This window comes from Saccopteryx bilineata, chromosome 8, assembly GCF_036850765.1.
Source record: "Saccopteryx bilineata isolate mSacBil1 chromosome 8, mSacBil1_pri_phased_curated, whole genome shotgun sequence".
Lineage (NCBI taxonomy): Eukaryota > Metazoa > Chordata > Mammalia > Chiroptera > Emballonuridae > Saccopteryx > Saccopteryx bilineata.
The window spans coordinates 78,459,328-78,478,428 of record NC_089497.1 but is presented as its reverse complement, the minus strand read 5'-3'; the positions used below and the strand labels follow the sequence as shown (position 1 = coordinate 78,478,428).

General features: G+C 35.4%; 1 protein-coding gene across 5 annotated transcripts in view; it reads right to left on the bottom strand.

Annotated features, from left to right (window-relative positions):
- Window positions 1-5,850: 5,850 nt before the first annotated feature.
- The window catches only part of TBL1XR1 (TBL1X/Y related 1), a 184,937-nt gene continuing 171,686 nt past the window's right edge, over window positions 5,851-19,101 (bottom strand). For all 5 annotated transcript variants that reach the window (XM_066241863.1, XM_066241862.1, XM_066241866.1 and 2 more), the window contains 6 exons: window positions 18,398-18,519; window positions 18,183-18,257; window positions 16,555-16,682; window positions 15,840-16,005; window positions 12,745-12,846; window positions 5,851-10,645 (listed from right to left, as the gene is read on the bottom strand). In XM_066241863.1, coding sequence (XP_066097960.1) covers window positions 10,619-10,645; window positions 12,745-12,846; window positions 15,840-16,005; window positions 16,555-16,682; window positions 18,183-18,257; window positions 18,398-18,519 — 620 coding nt within the window. In that variant the 3' untranslated portion in view covers window positions 5,851-10,618. The remainder of the gene's footprint in view (window positions 10,646-12,744; window positions 12,847-15,839; window positions 16,006-16,554; window positions 16,683-18,182; window positions 18,258-18,397; window positions 18,520-19,101) is intronic.

Below are 19,101 nucleotides of genomic sequence, written 5' to 3'. Positions count from 1 at the left end.
CCACAGGCCATAGTTTGGGGACGCCTGCTACAGAATACTACTCAGCCATAAGAAAAGATGACATCGGGTCATTTACAACAAAATGGTGGGATCTTGATAACATTATATGGAGTGAAATAAGTAAATCAGAAAAAAACAAGAACTGCATGATTCCATACATTGGTGGGACATAAAAATGAGACTAAGAGACATGGACAAGAGTATGGTGTTTGGGGGGGGGAGGGGAAGGGGAGGGGAGGGGCACAAAGAAAACTAGATAGAAGGTGACGGAGGACAATCTGACTTTGGGTGATGGGTATGCAACATAATTGAATGACAAGATAACCTAGAGATGTTTTCTTTGAATATATGTACCCTGATTTATTGATGTCACCCCATTAAAATTAATAAAAATTTATTTATTAAAAAAAAAGAATCCTGCTCAAAACTAGATAAAATTTACACCTGTGATTTTTCTCTTTCTTTACACATGGACACACATTTTTTTACTTTAAAAATTTCTAAAATTAAAATGTATTACTACTGCAAGGGGGAAAAAACTACATACAACAAAACGTCCATGCCTGAAGAAAAAGGTGACCAAACACCCACAAAAGTAGAGTGCTTTCTCTGACTTTGATTACTGTTTCAAACTGAAGTCCAGGTGAGATCACTGAAGCAGAAGCCCAGACTGAACCGTCAAGCTCTACGCCTTTAGGACCTTGGTTCTTAGTATTAATGCAGTTTCTGATGTTTTTCTATAAATAATAAATTACAAAATGGCTGTTTGGCAGAGTTGCTTTTAAAAGTGCATTTTCCAATTCCTGACAATGCAAAACAAACAAAAACTTTGTGGCGACTAAGGGCAAGACACACACAAAAAAAACTAGATAAAGTAACAGGAACTGATGACACAGACATCATCATTCAACTAGGGCACACACAAAAAACAATGACATATTTTAAGGAGTCCCATCATAACAAAATGTAATTGTAAATAACAGTTTGCTCAATAAACTACTTTCACATTCACGTAATAGTAGTACTTTGTATATCTAATTACAACCCATTATTTTCAACAAATTATCCTGTGAAACAAATGTTTCCTCTGGCACGTTTCTAATAGTAAAAATAGTAATAATCATGCCAAGTATAAAAGCCTAATTATGCTAGTTATTGGCTTAAATAATTTATATGACTGCTAATCCCTAAAACCTCAAAAACAAGATATCTCCCACAGACTAATTACAGATAAGAAACTAATGCTCAGATGTGAAGTAACTGTTGTTCAAGTTCATGTCTTTAGGAAAGAGATGACACTTCCACAAGCGTTAATCTTCTCGTTTTTAAAATTTACTCTCCAGGAATGACTTCTCTCACTAGCGACCACCTCAAATGAGCCAACCACCCACTATTTTCCAGGCACAGTTCTCGGCTCTGGGGATTCAGAGAGGAGTACAACAGATCTGCCCTTCAGGAGTCAGTATATACTATTAGAGCAATTCTACAAGGGGCTATGTCTAGGCGCTGTGGGAGGGGGCGGGCACTTAACTCAGAGTGAAGGCAGAGGCAGAGGAAGTGGGCAATCAGTGGTGGTGGCCTGCCTTCCCAGAAGCACTTGACTTGAATGAACCCAACAGTTAAGAATGAACCCAATGAGGGAGGGAAGAAGGAAGAGGTGATCCAAGAAGAGGTGACTACATGACAAAGGGGAGGCACAGGAATTTCCCTATGGCTAGGTTGAGAAAATGAATGAATGCAGGAGACAGGTGCCCTCACAATTACTAACCAGAACACCCGGTTCCTAATAGCCTCTATTCCACAGCCCCCCACCCCTAGGCAACGCCACAAGTTCCCATCGACAACTCTGAGCAACCATAGCTATTACCTATTGGACAGTCCCTCTGACTGCAGCCAAGTTTCTAATCTCTCCCAGGAAGCTGACGTAACAGGCATACCTATACTGGTAACACACTTCCAGAGACAGACTAGATATTCAACAAGTATTTGCTGAAGAAAGGAATGAAAGAGGACCCAATACTAAAGAAGATAAAATGTACAAGAATGGAATTTAAAAAAATGTCCTGAAAAAAACTCAATGTCTACGCCTGGCCTGAGGTGGCACAATGGTCCTGGAATGCTGAGGTTGCTGGTTCAACACTGGGCTTGCCAGGTCAAGGAACACGTGACAAGCAATGAACAACTGTAGTGAAGCAACTGAGTTGATATTTTCTAGCTCCTCCCCCCCTCCAACTCTGTAAAATCAATATCTTTTTTAAAAATATATGAAAAATATATATGTGAATGCCTGCTCTTCATTTGCACATGGAATAGAAATTTAATTTCCAGCAATATAAGTATATACCACTAAGTATTCTGGTAATTCTATTAAGTATATAATTAAACTTAACCTATCTATTTTGCCCTGGCAGAAATATTTTCTTCCATGTTTACCAAACCTTAATCATGTCCTTAACACTTACTGACTAGTAACACAGGCTTAAAAAATTACTTGTTTTCTGCCAAATGGTTGTCATTTAGTGGTCTAAATTCTTTTCCTATTCCTTTTTGCACATGGAGTCAACATACGAAGCACCTCCCCCCCCAAAAAAATCTCCCTTCTACAAATCCCTAAATGACACATTGAAATAACATTCATTGAATGCCATAAAATGGGTGAGCTGCAAGTCTTCGAAAGTGCTATCAAGCACGCACCAGAATCAACTGTTGAATTTGTCCTACAAATGTCTGTTTACTGCACCATTGTTTATAATAGGAGACAGTGTTTGTGATTAAGTAAATATACATGATAGGGGCTAGTTCAATTAAGGTGTGTAATACAACACAATCATTAAAAATCAAAATAATGTTAGTACATAGTGTGCTTTATACAATCAGGCACTGTTCCCTAAGGGCCATAAATACGGGGGGGGGGGCAAAAGTAAGTTTATAGTTGTGAATATGAAAATACAATAAATAATAATAATAAACCGTTTCACTTATAACTGTAAGCCTACTTTTGCCCCCGCCCCCACCACGTTAACGGTTTTAATCCTCCTTCCTCATCCCACTAGTCCCGTTTTACAGATAGGAAAGAGGACAGTAATTCCTCAGGTCACACAGCTAGGGAACAACGGAGTTGGGATTCACCCAAGGCAGTCAGGCAGAACTGTAACTGCTGTGGTCTAGGCTAGGGAAGTGGTCTAGGCCTGGATTTACAGGAAAAAAGTCCCTGATGACTTCAGTGAAAGTGTTTCTGAAATCCATGCATACTACAACCCCATTTTTTAGAAGTACATATTGAAAGGGTCGTGAAGGACACATACCAAGTATTAACAGTGGTTTCTACTGAAGAGGAATTGTAAGGAGCTTGGAAATGGCGATTTAGTATTTTTCAATTTCTTTACCATCATGCCCTTTATAATAAACAGTATACCAATAAAACCACCCCTCCCCTCCCCACCCATCACCTGTGCCATACAAGGAAGCATTAAAAAGAGCATACAGACCTAGTACTATCTTATTACCTACAAGGTTAAAGGCAGGTCCAGGCGTCTTATTTTAAAGAGGGTTTTAGTGAACTCTAGGTTAATCAACATTGCTAAAAAAGTAAAATTTACTTCTAATTTAGTCTTGACTTAGCATAAGACAATTTATTTCAACCCATTTCTCCAACTTCAAACTTAATTTTATTTCTATATGCTAAAATATTTCAACCACTTCCCTGGAAATATATAAAAACGTACTGTAAGCTCCATTTTTGTCACAGTAAACTCAATTTGAGTTAACTGATGACTGCAGGCCTGTACTGTGACACCGTGCCAAATGTGCAGCTCTCCGTTTCTGCTGGCCCAGCTCCTGCCTGCCACCAGCGAAGGACAGCGCTCCTCAGGCACCCGAGATGGAAACCCGAATAATTAACCTAGGGTGAAGTAGTTTGTTTGCCAATGCCCTTTTATTTTTAAAAATCTTTCCACAGATGTAAATTCACACAATAAAAGTTTATGTGGAAAAGGACTTAACAATATGTAGATTTTCAAAACGCGCTAATTTGAACATGTGAGATTCTGGAAGCTATATTTTCAAGTGTCTGATCTCAGGCTGAGTTCAGTATGACTAGATTTTTAATGCAAGTTAAGCGACTTGAGGTTTCCATTCAGTGCTTGAATGCCAAGTAGTCCTACCCAGTAGCCCTAATCAATGCTTTTAATATTTCTGGTAGAGACCATTCTGACACTGGATTGGTATAAAGTATTAAGGTGTTTTTTTTTTATTGTTTCTCAGCTTTTTGGCTAAGATCAAGTGTAAAGTTGTTTCTTTTTTTAGTAGAATTGTGGTATCTTTTCCTTTGCAGATTCCATCCCATGGTTCTAGTTCTTAAAATGTGATTTGTTTGCATAATTGATCATACAAACCCAACAACCAAGAAACATTAATAATTGTCTTCTGTACTTTACTAAACACTTCATGTTTAATATACTTTAAATTATAAAGAAATTACAAGGAATGCCTAAAAAATTTAATACAAAAATATTACAAGTTAGGACAAATAGCATTGAGATATGACATTTGAGAAGAAACATGCAGAAGAAGCAGCATAGGGTTAACATTTCATTGTTGACAGAGTGCTCCAGTACAGCAGAGAACAAGCACCACGAAACTACTGTCTAGTCAGTGTCCTTTCCTCCACTGCAGTTTGCAAATGAATAAATATATTGAGGACAGTCAACTTTAACCTGATCTGCTATGTGCTATCGTAGGTAAGAAATCTGACCTATTGTATAAAGTTTAAGAACTATGAAATTAAAAATAAATCCTTCTATGACTACTCAAATTGATTTTAGGTTTACCTCAAGTTTATATGAATTATAATCCTTAGTAGACCAACGCTTCTTGAAAAGTGTAAAATGCAGAATATAATTAATAATCTATGCCATGCAATAAAAGTTAACCCTTTGAAAATGAAAGGCTGTTGGAAGGTTCTAGCAACTGCAGTAGCTTATCATTTAATAAAACATGACAAGGCTATGCCTGTATCAGTTTCTATTTAAGGAAATGAAAGAGAATGGTAAAAGACCTGGAGAATACAAGCTTTTACAAAACAAACAATGTGATCAATGATTCTTTTAAAAAGTCTCTAAGGAACTCTAAAGGAGCTGGGATTAATTAAAACTGGAAGGTGCCTAGTATCTTTCCTAATAGATTATAGGTATGATGTTAGCAACATAAGCAACTAAGGAGGAAATTATTAAATTGTAATAGGTTTATATGCAGAAAAAATGACATTAAGAAAGTTGAGCATCCTGTCCTAAAAGTCTTCAACAAAATAATTGTTTTGTGCTCAATTGCATGCTAAGCAAATAAATCTGAGGTCTCTTTTAGTTTGATTACGTGAAACAATGTCCTTTAAGTACAATAATTATTTTTCAAAATAATTCAAAATTATTATTCCTTAGCTGATTAAATGCTCTATTTTTTCTTTAATAAAAATAGTAAATAATTCCTTCATTTAAAAAATCTTATCTCCGGCGAGAAGTAATAAAATAGTAAAATTTGTAATTTTATCTATGGGCTTACTTTAATGTATATATCTTGGAAAACAATATAATTATGAAAACAGTGGGTTGGGTTCTTATGGCAGTTGTTATACGTGGCAACACCAGTCTGGGAGAGAACAAACATGTTAGATGTTATGAAGTCTAACTCAGAGCAAAAAAGTGTATTCTACAATAGAACACTGGAGGAGTAAATGCAATTAAAATGTAAACAAGAAATTGTAAACAAGAAAAGCATCCCTCTCTCTTTACTTGACTAAATAGTCTATACAAACTACATAGGTTTCAAAGGTTTTACATATGTACACAACCAACATAATATCAAAATATATTTTATTCTGGACCTCTTTCAGATCTGATTCAAATTACAGTTGTCAAAGCAATACAATGCAAAGGGAAACTGCAACAACAACAACAACAACAAAAATGTGCCTAGAAAGGATCAAGGGTCACTGGGGACAAATCATTGTGATGTGAAACCAAAATACATCATAAGTGTAATTAACATGGTCCAGGACAGCATAGAACATCTATAATCAGTCTTCCTTACACAATAATCATGAAAACTGAACAATAAAGTTCTTTAACATGTACAAAAAACTGTCATGGGCTGGTTTACACTTTTACAACAGCTTTAAAGTTAACTGGATAACTAAAGAAATGATGCAGACATTTTAATCCAGTGCTATAGGTAGGCTCACAGAATTAGACCCAAAAGATTTGTAAAAATCAAAATTAGAACATTACAGCTACAATGTCAAAGTCAGGAAAGAAGAAAATTCTGTATTTAGGGATTACAGAGCTACAAAATGCAGTCTGTGTTTTTGTTTTTAATGAGATGGATAAGTACATCAAACTAGATACAACATGCAGAATGTATTTTGAACTTATCCAGAAACTCCAAAGAAAACATCATGAAACAACTTACTAGGAATAAAAAAAGCGCCTTAGTTATTCACCCTGCTTCAACACTGTCAACATAAAGGCAGAAATACAGAAATATAGAATGCTATTAATATTTCAGAACGACTGATAAGACATCAAATTTCTAAATCAGTGTATTAAAAAAGTGAGCACATCCTCTTTTTTCTCTCTTCTACAGTAACTAGAATCATGTTAAAAACAAACAGATGCTGAATGTGACACTTCAGAGCTACTACCAGAAGGAGTAATAATTCATAACTTCCCTACCCTCCTTCTATCCCTGCTGATTCAGAAGGGAAAAAACAAAAACAATAAACAAATAAATCCACAAACAACCAGGGTCTCTTGTAGATTTGCTGCTGTTCCCCAAAATGTTGGCATTTGCTGCCATGCCACAATGTTGGTCCACTGAAATAGGATTTCTATGGAGGCTGTGAACAGTAATTCACCAAATGCAAGTACCATCCTTAGCATGCAAGAACAAACGCAGGTTCTACAGAAGCCGTATGATGCACTTAGAAAAATGAAAACTGTTTTGAGATAAGCAAATAGTACTGCATTTGAAGTTTATTTTTCTGCTTCTCTAGTGAAACTTAGTATTTTTGCTCACATAAGGATGGTCACTTGTGATTCCTTTAAATAGCAAAAATGCATACTCTTCGTCAGGCCTCTATTCAATAGTTCACAATACTCTTTAACAAAATCATTCTACATACACAGCTCCTTAAAAATAGTACTCTCTCATTAAATCTAATTTGACAGAAAGAAGTTTAAAGAAAAAAGGAGTGCTTTATAAGTTAAGTGAAAATGTACAAATCTTTGGCCTTTCTCTTGACATTTTATATGTCAGAAAGAAAAAAAGAAAAAAAACTCTTCATGTAATTCAATCTTATGATTACTTTTGCACCATAATTTGTTTTTACACCACAAAAAGGAGGCACTTTCAGTATCTGTAAAAGGTGTTTGATCCTAAAACACACTTACTTAGAAAATAATTAGTTAAAACAGAATTCAATACACTCTAAGACCTATTAGGAAATTGTAAGTTACCAATTCTAAAAGTCACCTGAAAGTCAATGATGGTACCTGATCAACAATAAGAAATAGGGATTGGAACAAATATAAGAGTTTGTGGGCTCTCCTACATGGAGAGGAAAGCAGATATCCCTTTATGATGCTAAAGAGTGACAGATGCTCTTTATTTTAATCAGTGAGTATTCTATTCCTTCAAGCTTTCCTTTCTATTTTTCCTTATGATAAGTTTCTTACAGTAGGCTATACAATAATGATAGATAATGAATACCACAGAAAATCTACTGGAATCAGCTGAACTTCAGGAACAAATTCTCAGAAAAAATAAAAGAAAACATGTGTGAACCTGTGAAACCTGGTCTCTTGCTATCATGTCACTGCTCAAATGAGAGGCAAGCTGATTTTGTCTACTGGAGCAGCATCATGGCACATCAGCAGGCAATGAGGCAACGATGATGTTGAGGACAGCAGCAAAAACAAACAACTGTATGCTCATCAAGAGCCCAAGCCTACAAAATGGATACCTTCCAGATAAACTTTATACTTAAAAGACCCAAGACATCAGGATAATAAAGCTCTGTATTTATAATCTTTCATATGTCCTATTGTGTCTATTACGCTTAAGTAAAATAGCTAAAAATTAAAAAACAAAAAACAAAAAAACACAAACAGAAAAGATGACAATACCATAAAAATGTAGCTGTCTATTTTGGCAGCTATACTGCAGAACTTCTTAACTATCTTTTAATCAGCTGGGGGGAAAGTCAATAACTGTATGTAAATGAATAAATTGTCAATATCAAAATACAAAAGTACTATCAATAATCACCTCTGACTTTCAGATTTAAATTCAGTGCAATTGACAAATGCATCATTAAAGGAAAATGCAGCTTAAACATACTCAAAACATTTGTGTCTATTCCTGGGAGCACATTTAAAAATTATTGCACAGATTTTTTTATTTTTATTTATTTATTTTAAAACAAAACAGAGGTCAACCACAGATGTGGACCTCCAGCAATAAAAGCAGGATTTCAAGTGCCAGATACTCAGCATATTAGGTTTCCTACATAAATCACAGGGTGTAATAGTTCTAAATATCTATAATGTGATCCAGAACCCTAAAAACAGCTGGCACAAAACCATCATGAATGACTGCCTCTCTGGATGTAAGGTTTTAAAAATATTACAGTATCATAGTCCCCACTAACAATAACTGGGGTACATATAACAATGTATTATGGAATTAAGTGTATTTATTCTTTAACAATAGCAAATGCTATTCTACCTTAGTAAAACCAAGACTTGCTTCAATCAATGTTCTTTTGTAAAATAGCAAAACAAATGCTGAAAATCAAAGCTGCATTACTTGGGCTAAATCAGCTTCTACTCAAAACACAGTTAAAATTTTAGTAGTAAAGGCCTCTAATAATTGGTGATGGAAATAGTGTTATAAATTTGCTAAACTTGATATAAGCAATAAATCTTTGATATATAAATCTGACAACTATTCTCTTCAAACCTGACAGTTCTGGATGCTTACCTTGACCACGGCACACCCTGTCAATCTCACACATCAACCTAACAGCCCCATGCTATCATTTGCAAATTCTATAAATTTTCACTTTCAGTTGCATGAGCACGAAAAGTTTTATCTGATTGATACCTATATCCTTAAGAAAATATTTGATATTATAAACAGAGTAAAAGACATGATATAATAGTGATTACCGAAAAAAACCCCAACAAATATAACCCCAGCAGCTTAAATCTATCTATATTTGAAAAAAATGTAGTCACAGGTACCACAAATGCAGAATCAGAGCAGCAGGGAGGTTAGTGCAATTATCCTTTAAAAAAAAAATCTGAATCACTGCTATTTATAAACACCTTGAAGCAAGTCTTTTGTTTTAAAGATTGTTTTTACATTAAGGTAGCTAACATTTGCTATGTAATGGCAGTGTTATATGCCGTTATCTTGCTTTGTATAAAGAAAAATAACATGAGAGATTTTTAATACTGGAGTTTGGTTACATTACATATTTAAGCTTCTACACAGAATGATGGACACTTTGAGAAGCTAATCCTTATCCAGAAACATTTTAATCTCTTAAAAAACAAAGCAAAACAAACAAATAAACAAACAACAAAAACCCCAAACCTACTTTGCTCCTTTTACAATAGTGCACATTTTAACCATAAATTTAGTTATGGCTACAAAACATCAGAAGATTTTCTTTTTTATGCATCTTCTCTATGGTATCAAAAAAAAATTTGTGCCCTTCTAGTCATTAATTGGCAAAAATATGTCCCCAAAAAAGAAACTACTGCATTTAAGCCACATCACCAAAACAAAAACAACAAAACAAAACAAAACAAACAAAAAGCAGAGCATAACACCCTTTTACTGATGTGTCTTACAGATTGACGTGATCAAAGTCATATATTTTCATTTAATTTCCAATTTCCCCTTCCACAACATGCACCAATTGAATATATGCTCTGGGAGCCATAAAATGTACCAAACATTTATCTTTTCAAAAGAATGCATTAAAATATTTTTAAGAATTTTTTGTTTAAAAGGTGAAAAAAATATAAACAAGAAACTGATTCACTCCCTTACTTCATGCATCCATAAACTAAACCAAGAACAAAGTTTAAAAGCAAGAACAAACTACTGCTGTAAGGTTTTGTAAGTCCATTTTCTCTGTACATACAAACTGCTCAACTACTGAAGGGAAAAAAGGAATAGAATCCATGGTGTCTGCTGATTCAAAGGGGAGAAAGAAGGCTGGTTATTAGTATCCAAAAACTGGTACATGTATGGGCTGCTTTTATAATGCATATTTTTTCTTCTGTTTTTCATATCCCAAACTTCTAAATGCTATTTTAGGGGCACAGCAGATTAGATTCCAGCACTTGGTGAACAGAACTCACAAGCTGTGACAAAATTCTGTCATCTTCAGGGTGCGATTTTGTTATATACACTGTATGTATATATTTCTTTTAAATTTGGCTGTAGTGGACTGGCCATGGTTCAAGTGGGACTATAGCAGTACATGGGTCAGGGACAGTCATTTTGGCTATGTACACATTCATAGTCGGTCCATGGCTTCCAACTAGTAGCGCTATTTCCGAAGGTCTAATACACAAACCTGTAAAAAATTAAAACAACCAGTGTGTTAAGAATTTCATTGCACATTTTTAGCTCAACTTTTCTAGAGTACAGTTTGAAATATACTTCATTCATAAGAGTTGTAAAGCAACAGTAATCATGGCAATGTGCACTTAACTAACAGAAATCAAGTAAATCATCAAGTAGCTGGAGGAAATGATGGGCTAACACAGTGGTTCTCAAAGTGTGCACCAGGGCGCACTGGTGCGCCTAGATTTCCAGGTGCACCCTATGGTATTCCAGAGAAAATATGTGCCTTTTGGGGACCAAAAAACCAACAAGGATTTTGGAGTTTAGATTTGGGGGACAGAGGTGTGGGGAATTGGCTGTAAGTTGACAGTCTGCCCAACCCCCCACCTCACTTGCCTGACTAGGTTGCAAAAGGCTGTTAAGCTGTGGTGCTGGATTGTTTACACTACCCCACCCCATGTTCCCAGGAAAGACTAGAGGCAAGTTTCTTCTATCCTTTGTTTGGTGTAAAGTTAAGATGATATGTATGGTGGGGGGGAGGTTTGGATTGATAATTAAACATAAAGAATTGTCTCTTGAAGCCTTTTGGATTTCTATAAAAGAAGAATATGTGGAATATCTAAAAAAGCTTTGAACATTTTACTACAATTTTCAACATCCTATTTATGAGAATTAGGATTTTCTACCCTCAACACAATTAAGAGTAAAAAGAGAGGAATTCTTCAATGAATTGATGAGGAAATGAGAGTTTACTTTTCAAAGATATGCCCAAACACTGAAGAAATCTCTAGGACACATCAGGCTCATGTTTCTCATAGACACAAGAATGAAAAAACTGAACACATTCACACTGGGACCTGCCAAAATTACTAAATCTTACTAACAATGTATCTATATATAAAAAAAGATAACTTTTTTGTTGTTTTTTAACCCTTTTTACTAATTTTAAAAAGCATAACTCAAAACATGTAACAAAAATATTTTTAATGTCAGAATAAATTTAATTTTGTCTTGTTTATTGTTTAATTACCATAAAAGCACACTTGTACTTTATATATTTTTTCTTTAATATCTGACTTAATTATTATACCACATTTCTCAGAATATGAGGAACAAATAGAGACAGCGGTGGGATTAATGGGTCCACAGGGAAAGCAGACAGAGGGAAAGGGGATGATAGGAAGGGATCAGAAATTACACACACATAACACAGCAGTATAGAGAGCAGAAAAGCTAATCCTGGAGGGGAAGGAGGGCGTTGGGGGGAACACAGGGGAGGGGGATGCATTTTGGGGGGACACTAGAATCTATGTAAACACAATCAATTAAAATTTTTTAAAAAAGGAAAAAATATGACATAATTATTATAACATATTTCTCAGAAATTTGTATATAGTGCACCTACAATACGCCCCAACTTCAAAAAGTTTGAGAACCACTGGGCTAACACTATGAAGAACCATGGCTAACGTTTTGAAGATTTATTCTCCTTAAGAAGTAGAAATATGCTCAAAACAGACCATTTCCTATCTCTTGGTTCCTAACAAAAGCTATTACAGATTACATTAAAATAACAGCATCAGTAAATACCTAATGCTATATATACCCTTTCCAGCTTCCCTTTGCTTTCAGAACTTTGAAAGCAACAACTAGCATTTCTGTAAAGAATTGGCTAACCTCATCCTGAAAGTCACTCAGTATCACTCATTCCTCAAATGCATGGCTCAACTATCTCTATTCTCCATTCCCTGGGCCGCGAATACTCTTCTGTGGGGAAGAGAAAGTAGAAACAGGCATTGAAAACTCAAATCCCTCAGAGTGGTATTCTGCTATACTTAATGTCACTGTGAAGTTTTACTTTAAAAATAACGGTCCATTTCTTGATTATGAAGATACTCTTTTGGCAAAATTAGCCTAGATTTTGTATATAGTATGTCAATAAAATTAAGATGAAAAGTATACGGCCTTCAGTAAAAAAAAAGATCACTGCTAAATCATATAACTCATTTTGAAAAGAACACTAAGCCACATTTATCCACTATGCACACACGCGTGTGCACACATGTATACACACACACACCCCTTTTGGAAACACTATATTATACTTACTGAACCATCTGATGCACTGGCTCCAACCTTGTCTCCTGCTGCATTCCAGCAAACTTCAAAAATTCCACCTGTTCCCCTATAGCTGTGAACTAGAGCACCTGTCTAAAAACACAAAAAACAGAATTTTATAAATATTAACATATTGAGGTAAAAATTAAGGCTATATTTCTAACAATCAAAGGTAAGACTTAGCTTCAACTCCAAAATAAATACAAGTTCCAAAATACTAGAAATGTGACTTAATGGTTCTTTTACAAAAAGATAACACTTGGTATGTTCTCAACAGATCGTTCACACACCAGTTCAGTGTCTCCAGTATAGACACACATTTTAGCCAAGGCAATCATGGCCTCTCTGACACAGTTAACAATGGCTAGAGGCAAGCATTCAAAGTATGACTTTAAATAAATTTCTGATGTTATTAAAAGATGCATGAGTTTGATCAATCTGTAAAAAAACACAATTAAGTCAGAATTTTTTTGACAAACATCCTGAAGAGGACGTATAATGAACTAGTAAAGGTAATTCCAGTGTGACTCTGTTAGACAGTCTATGACCCCCCAATCTAAGCCACAAGAGTTATGAAAGAAGCTAAAGGAATATACTACATTATTCTTAAAAGGTGAAATAAAAATTTTAATCTATAACTAGAAACACTAATAATTTCATGAACAATTTAGTCGAATCATAAATTACTTTATTCCTTCAGCAACAGAACCAAAATCATTCAACTGCCAATGAATAATTAAAACTAAGTATAAAACTATATTCTCCTAAGAAACTAGTCATTAAACAGGGCAAAGGTCAGAGGTTCTGCAGTGAGAAATTGGAAAACAATAAAAAATATGCTTCTGGTGTTCTTCCCTGCCAAACCAGGGCAGTATCTCTTAGCTTTTAAAGGAGCCAGCAGGTCAAAGCAGAGGTAACACACCTACCTAAAAACAACATGTGAGCCAGACATGTACCTTGTAAATACTTCCCTAAGTATATCACTCAGGTGAAAGACAGTTTTTCCTTGATTTCTGTCTTCCAAGTCAACAGCCAACCCTAAGTATATCACTCAGGTGAAAGACAGTTTTCCCTTGATTCCTGTCTTCCAAGTCAACAGCCAACCCTAAGTATATCACTCAGGTGAAAGATAGTTTTCCCTTGATTCCTGTCTTCCGAGTTAGGCTGGTAACGCTGTGCAGAAACCGCAGCTGCACTGCTAGAGCTGACCACACTCGGAAGGCTCTAGTGGCTTTTCATTTTTTTTTCCTACCTAAAATTTCTAACAACTTAAGAGATTAATGAAAGAGTGTGAATACAGTAGGTGTTGAGTGTCTACAATTAGGAGAGAGAGTAGCACCAACAAAATCTAAAATTTGCTGATACAGAGAACTTAAAATCTATAGAACACTAAACCTTGGGGTTTAACAAAACAAAAACTTTCTTTCTAAAGTACTTACCAATTTCTAAGCTTGAATGAAGCTATAACTGAACCAAAAGAGCATGGTCAAAAAGCCTGAGCCATGACAGTAACAAAGGCCAACAGATCATTAGCATCTGTTGAAATATACATGTATAGTCAGACCAGACTTAAACAATTTACTTGTCAAATGCTCAGGTAAGAGATCACCCAAGTAATGAAAGATCACATGTGTATATGATATATATGATGAAAGGACTAAAAACACGTTAGATACATTTTACTATTTTTAAACATTAAAAAAATAGTAAAATGATATTTTGATACATAAGTGATACAAGACGGTATGTATAGTTGCTCAAACGCCCTTAAAGACCAATTAGTATTTTGCATTAGAACTGTAAAGTCCTATATCTAAATTTCATTTCAATTGATTTTCTCACAATGGAGTAAAGGAGTGATCGGAAAGGTATACAACAGACAGACTAGCTATACAGTACATCTGAAAAGCCTTTGCTGTCCAATCACAACAGGAAGACTGATGTGACAAGAAAGCCAAGGGGAAGGATGAACTATTAGACTACGAGAGCACAGCAATATGCCAAAATCCGCATGTTCCACACACGAGCAGCAACTGGTAACTCAAAGAAATATATTTTTTAAAAAGATGCTATTCATGGTTAATAATAAGTCCATAAAAGAACTCAGAATAAATTAAGAGATGGTCTTTATAAAAAAATTTCTTATTGAAGGGGAAAAAAGACTTAAGTAGGGGGCCTTACAAGGTTACAACATTAAGACTATAGTAATTATGCAGGCACACACAAGTATACCAATGGAATACAAGGACATCCATGGGTAAACCATGTGAGAACTTGGTACATGAAAGAAGTGGCATTATGAAACATTAAAGGGACAATAAATAGTGCTGAGACAACTGGTTATCCATCTAGGAACATACATTTAGATCTCTGCCTCAGATCATTAAAAAAAAATCCAGAGTGTTCAAACTGTAAATGAAAAAGTAGTATAATGAAAGTATAAAATGAAAGAATCATATTGCTCTTAAACATGCAATCTTGATTAGAGCAAAAAAGAAACTGTGTTGAGTTTGGGGGCTGGCACCTGACTGAGTAACACCCGGAGAAGCGCTTGCTCAGGAGACCGGAGTCCCGCGGCTGCTCCTAAAGAAGCTGCAGGAGGAGAGTGAAACCGAAACACTGGACAGAGTGTGAAAAATGAAAGCAACAGGTCACTTTCCCCACTTTTAGGAAAGACTCCCTGTAGCACTGACCCTAAGCAGGTAGTATAATTTTAAGCTTGTTTCAGTGTGTTCAGTCATAAAATCTTGTCTTTTAGTAATTTTTTACTGCTCATATATAGGTCCTTCAAAGACAATTCTTTTAGAAAATGTTTAATGCATCTTAAACTCTCACAGTTTATGTCTGCAAAACTGCTGGAAAAATAAAATGAAAAATCTAAATGTATTTCTACAGTCTATACCACAAAAATGTAACTTCAGTTGGTTTCAATCTTAGCTACAAAAAAATTTTTTTAAGTACTCATTTAAAAACAAGAACTGAATTCATGCCACAAAAGGAATGACACCAAAAAGAAAACATTTGGACAAGCCAGTGCTTCTTACTAAATATAAAAATACTTGCCTATTTCAGAAACTCAGACCTACCTGTGTGTTCCAGATGTGCACACATTTGTCAAAAGAACCACTTGCCAGATACCTGCCATCAGGACTGAAAGCTACACTGTACACAGGCTCTTGGTGTTTTGTCAAAGTATGGATGCAAATTCCTCGGTCTACATCCCATAATCTAACGGTAGAGTCAAAGGACGCACTGACAGAAAAGAAAAAAAAAATATGATTTTACAAGTTAGGAGGAAATGCTCAGGCCCACCCCAGTGTACACTATGCAGCCACTCCGAACAGCTGGCCCCACCCCTCAGGAGGAGCAGACTGGGGCCCGACCGCCCAGTGAGACCAGGCAGCTGCGGGGCATCTCCAAGTCCCTGAACCGGAAACAGAAACGAGCTACTTTGCTGTATTCCTTCTGCACTTTAAATAATTCCTTTATATTGATTCATCATGGTTTTAAACACTGTGTTTACTGTATTTTTAACATTATAGTTATTTTTAATGCTGAGGAAATTTTACTGCACTGTGCTTCAACTATATGGGTAATCATCAGCAAATATGTGATATCTCCAGACAAAAAATCCCATTATGACCGAATAGAAAAACTCTCTTTGGAAAGTCCACATTTAAAAAAAATATTCCTTGCAGGATACATTCCCACAGCAGGGAATCTTCCCTAATTTTCTGTCATATTTATTAGAAGTTTAACTTGCGGAAGACTCATAAAAGGAACAGAAAACATCAATATTACCTTGCTAACATTAGGTTGGCATTTGGATTATTTGTTCCTGGCCCTGTTGGACTCCATTTGATAGTGTAAATTTCTTTATTATGTGCTTGCAAATCATGGACACAATTGTCTTGTTTCATACTCCATATCTAAGCAAAAAAGAAAAATGTATATAATTATTATTTTTCCATACAAAAGGTACATTTAAAATATTATCTTGTCAATTCAAAATATAAGTGGTAAAACCAGAATAATGCCTACAAAAATCAAGGAAATATTTGGAGAGAAATGAAAACACAGAATATGTGTAATATTTCTCTTTATAATGACAATCCTTTCCAAATATTCACTACTGTGAGGCTACAGGACTGAAATAAATGTAGTTCTAAGATTGCTTCTGATAGCTTCAGGTATAAACTCGAACATTCATAAGTTCCTTGGGTAATGTTTCTAAAATGTTTAAGGCATTACTTTTTATGCTGTCTCTTAAAATACAAGATCAACCTTATAAATTGCTCTTAGAATTTAAAATCAGGAGATATTTTGCAACAGAGAAAATAGGTAAGCCACTTACAAATAAAGAGATTCATGTATGATACCAATGCATAGGCAGCAAAAGCAAAAGCAGCCACATGGGACCACATAAAACTAAAAAGCTTCTGCACAACCAAGAAAACAGTCAAGTAAAGTAAAAAGACAACCTACAAAATGAGAGGAAATGTTTGCAAATCATATATCCAATATACAATTAATTTCCATAAAAAATATTAGGAACTCCTCCTACACTCAACAGCAAAAACCTGTAATACTAGAAAAGAATTTTTACTCGCAATGTTTGCAAGGAAGCCCAGGCTTGAGAAAAAACTAAAAAACACAGCAAGTATTTATTTAAGGGGAAAAAAAACCTACCAGGTTACCAACGTTACACTTAGTCTGTTCATGGGAACAAGAAAAGCCCTTTTCCCTAATGATTATACTAACTGCCACAGCCAACCCGTCTGGCACTGCACAGTCAAGAATAAAATTATTTTAAGGAGTTAGTACATTGCAAGAAAGGGCTTCATCAGTTATGTAGATTAGTATTAGGTTGTTCTTTATATCAGTCTTTTTCCTCTAATGGTGACATGTGATGTGCAGAGATGTTAGTTTTGGTTTTAGTCACACAAGAAAAATGTAAATTCATGCTGAAATGTGGATACTGGCCTATCAAATAGGCTCACTCACCAATTAAGTGATTCTCTGCTATCTAACCAGTTTTCAGACAAGGGTGACACACATTAACACCAGAGCAAAATTGAATTAATACAATTCATAGAATTTCAAATACATGAATGCTACAGAGATCTTCATTACTTATTAGTCAAATCTTTACATGTTCAAATACACTTATTGCACCAATATATGACTTTCTAATAGTGAAGAAAATTTATAACAGCACATCTCTGAGTATCAGAATTCCCATCATGCAGCCATCTTTTCAACAAAATTTACTTGCTATATTCAAACATGTGAAAAACTTCATAAAAGAAAACATAAAAACAAGGCTTAAGCACTCAATTAACTATAAGACATTCTAAACCACGTTCCCGGGGCCTGAGCAGCGGCACTGTGTGACATCGTCACCCCATTTCTCTTCACTATCCAGTTACCTTCAGGGTCATGTCGTCAGAACAAGAGGCCAGCAGATTGCCAGTCGGGTCCCATTTGATAGCATTTACTTCATTCTAAAAATAACAGTAAATATTTACATTTTCACTTCATAGATGGGGTTGCTCTTCAAATAGTAAACACACACACTTCAACACCACTTTGAAATATTACTTATTCCTCATCATCATTTGAAGAGGTGAAAAGTGTTTCTCACCGTGTGTCCCTGGAATGTTTTAATAGGTCTGTCTTGTCCTAGTTTGCAGACGTGAATGCACATGTCTGTGCTGCAGGAAGCGAAGGTGTTGTTGCTCTGCCAGTCCACATCCAGGGCGGGGGCTGCAAAGGAAAGAAGCTGGGTTCGCATGGGCCACGGGGACTGAAGTCCAGGAGCCTGGGCTTTACACCATGGTCGACGTTACGTATGCAGGCAGGAACATAAAGTTCTACTTTGTACTTTTTAAATAGAATTTTTAAAAGCTATATCTAAGTATAAAAAATATCAGTAACTTTCAGGTTAGCTGCCTCTACAGCGGACACAACCTAATAGATAGTTCAATGGTCTGGTAATCAGGAGACTATAGTGTTCCCAAGAGCATTCTCTGTGAACTAGCACTGGACTTTTGATTTCTCATTTGTAAATGACAAAATTAAACATAATGCTATATTTTTCACTTCTAAAGCCCAGTGAGTGTTCAATAAACAAGAAGCTTTGGGCTGGCCATCCCTACACAGTAGTGGCCCTATGCAAGTCACTTAACCTCTCAGGGTATTTTCCTTATCTAAAAATCGGAATAAAATCTTTCAGGTTAGTGCACAAGGATATTGTGCAAGTGAGATGATATATATGGGAAGTACTTTGTAAATTATAAGTTAGACAAATATTATACTAAATAAGTATCACTTCTAAGTATCTATTCG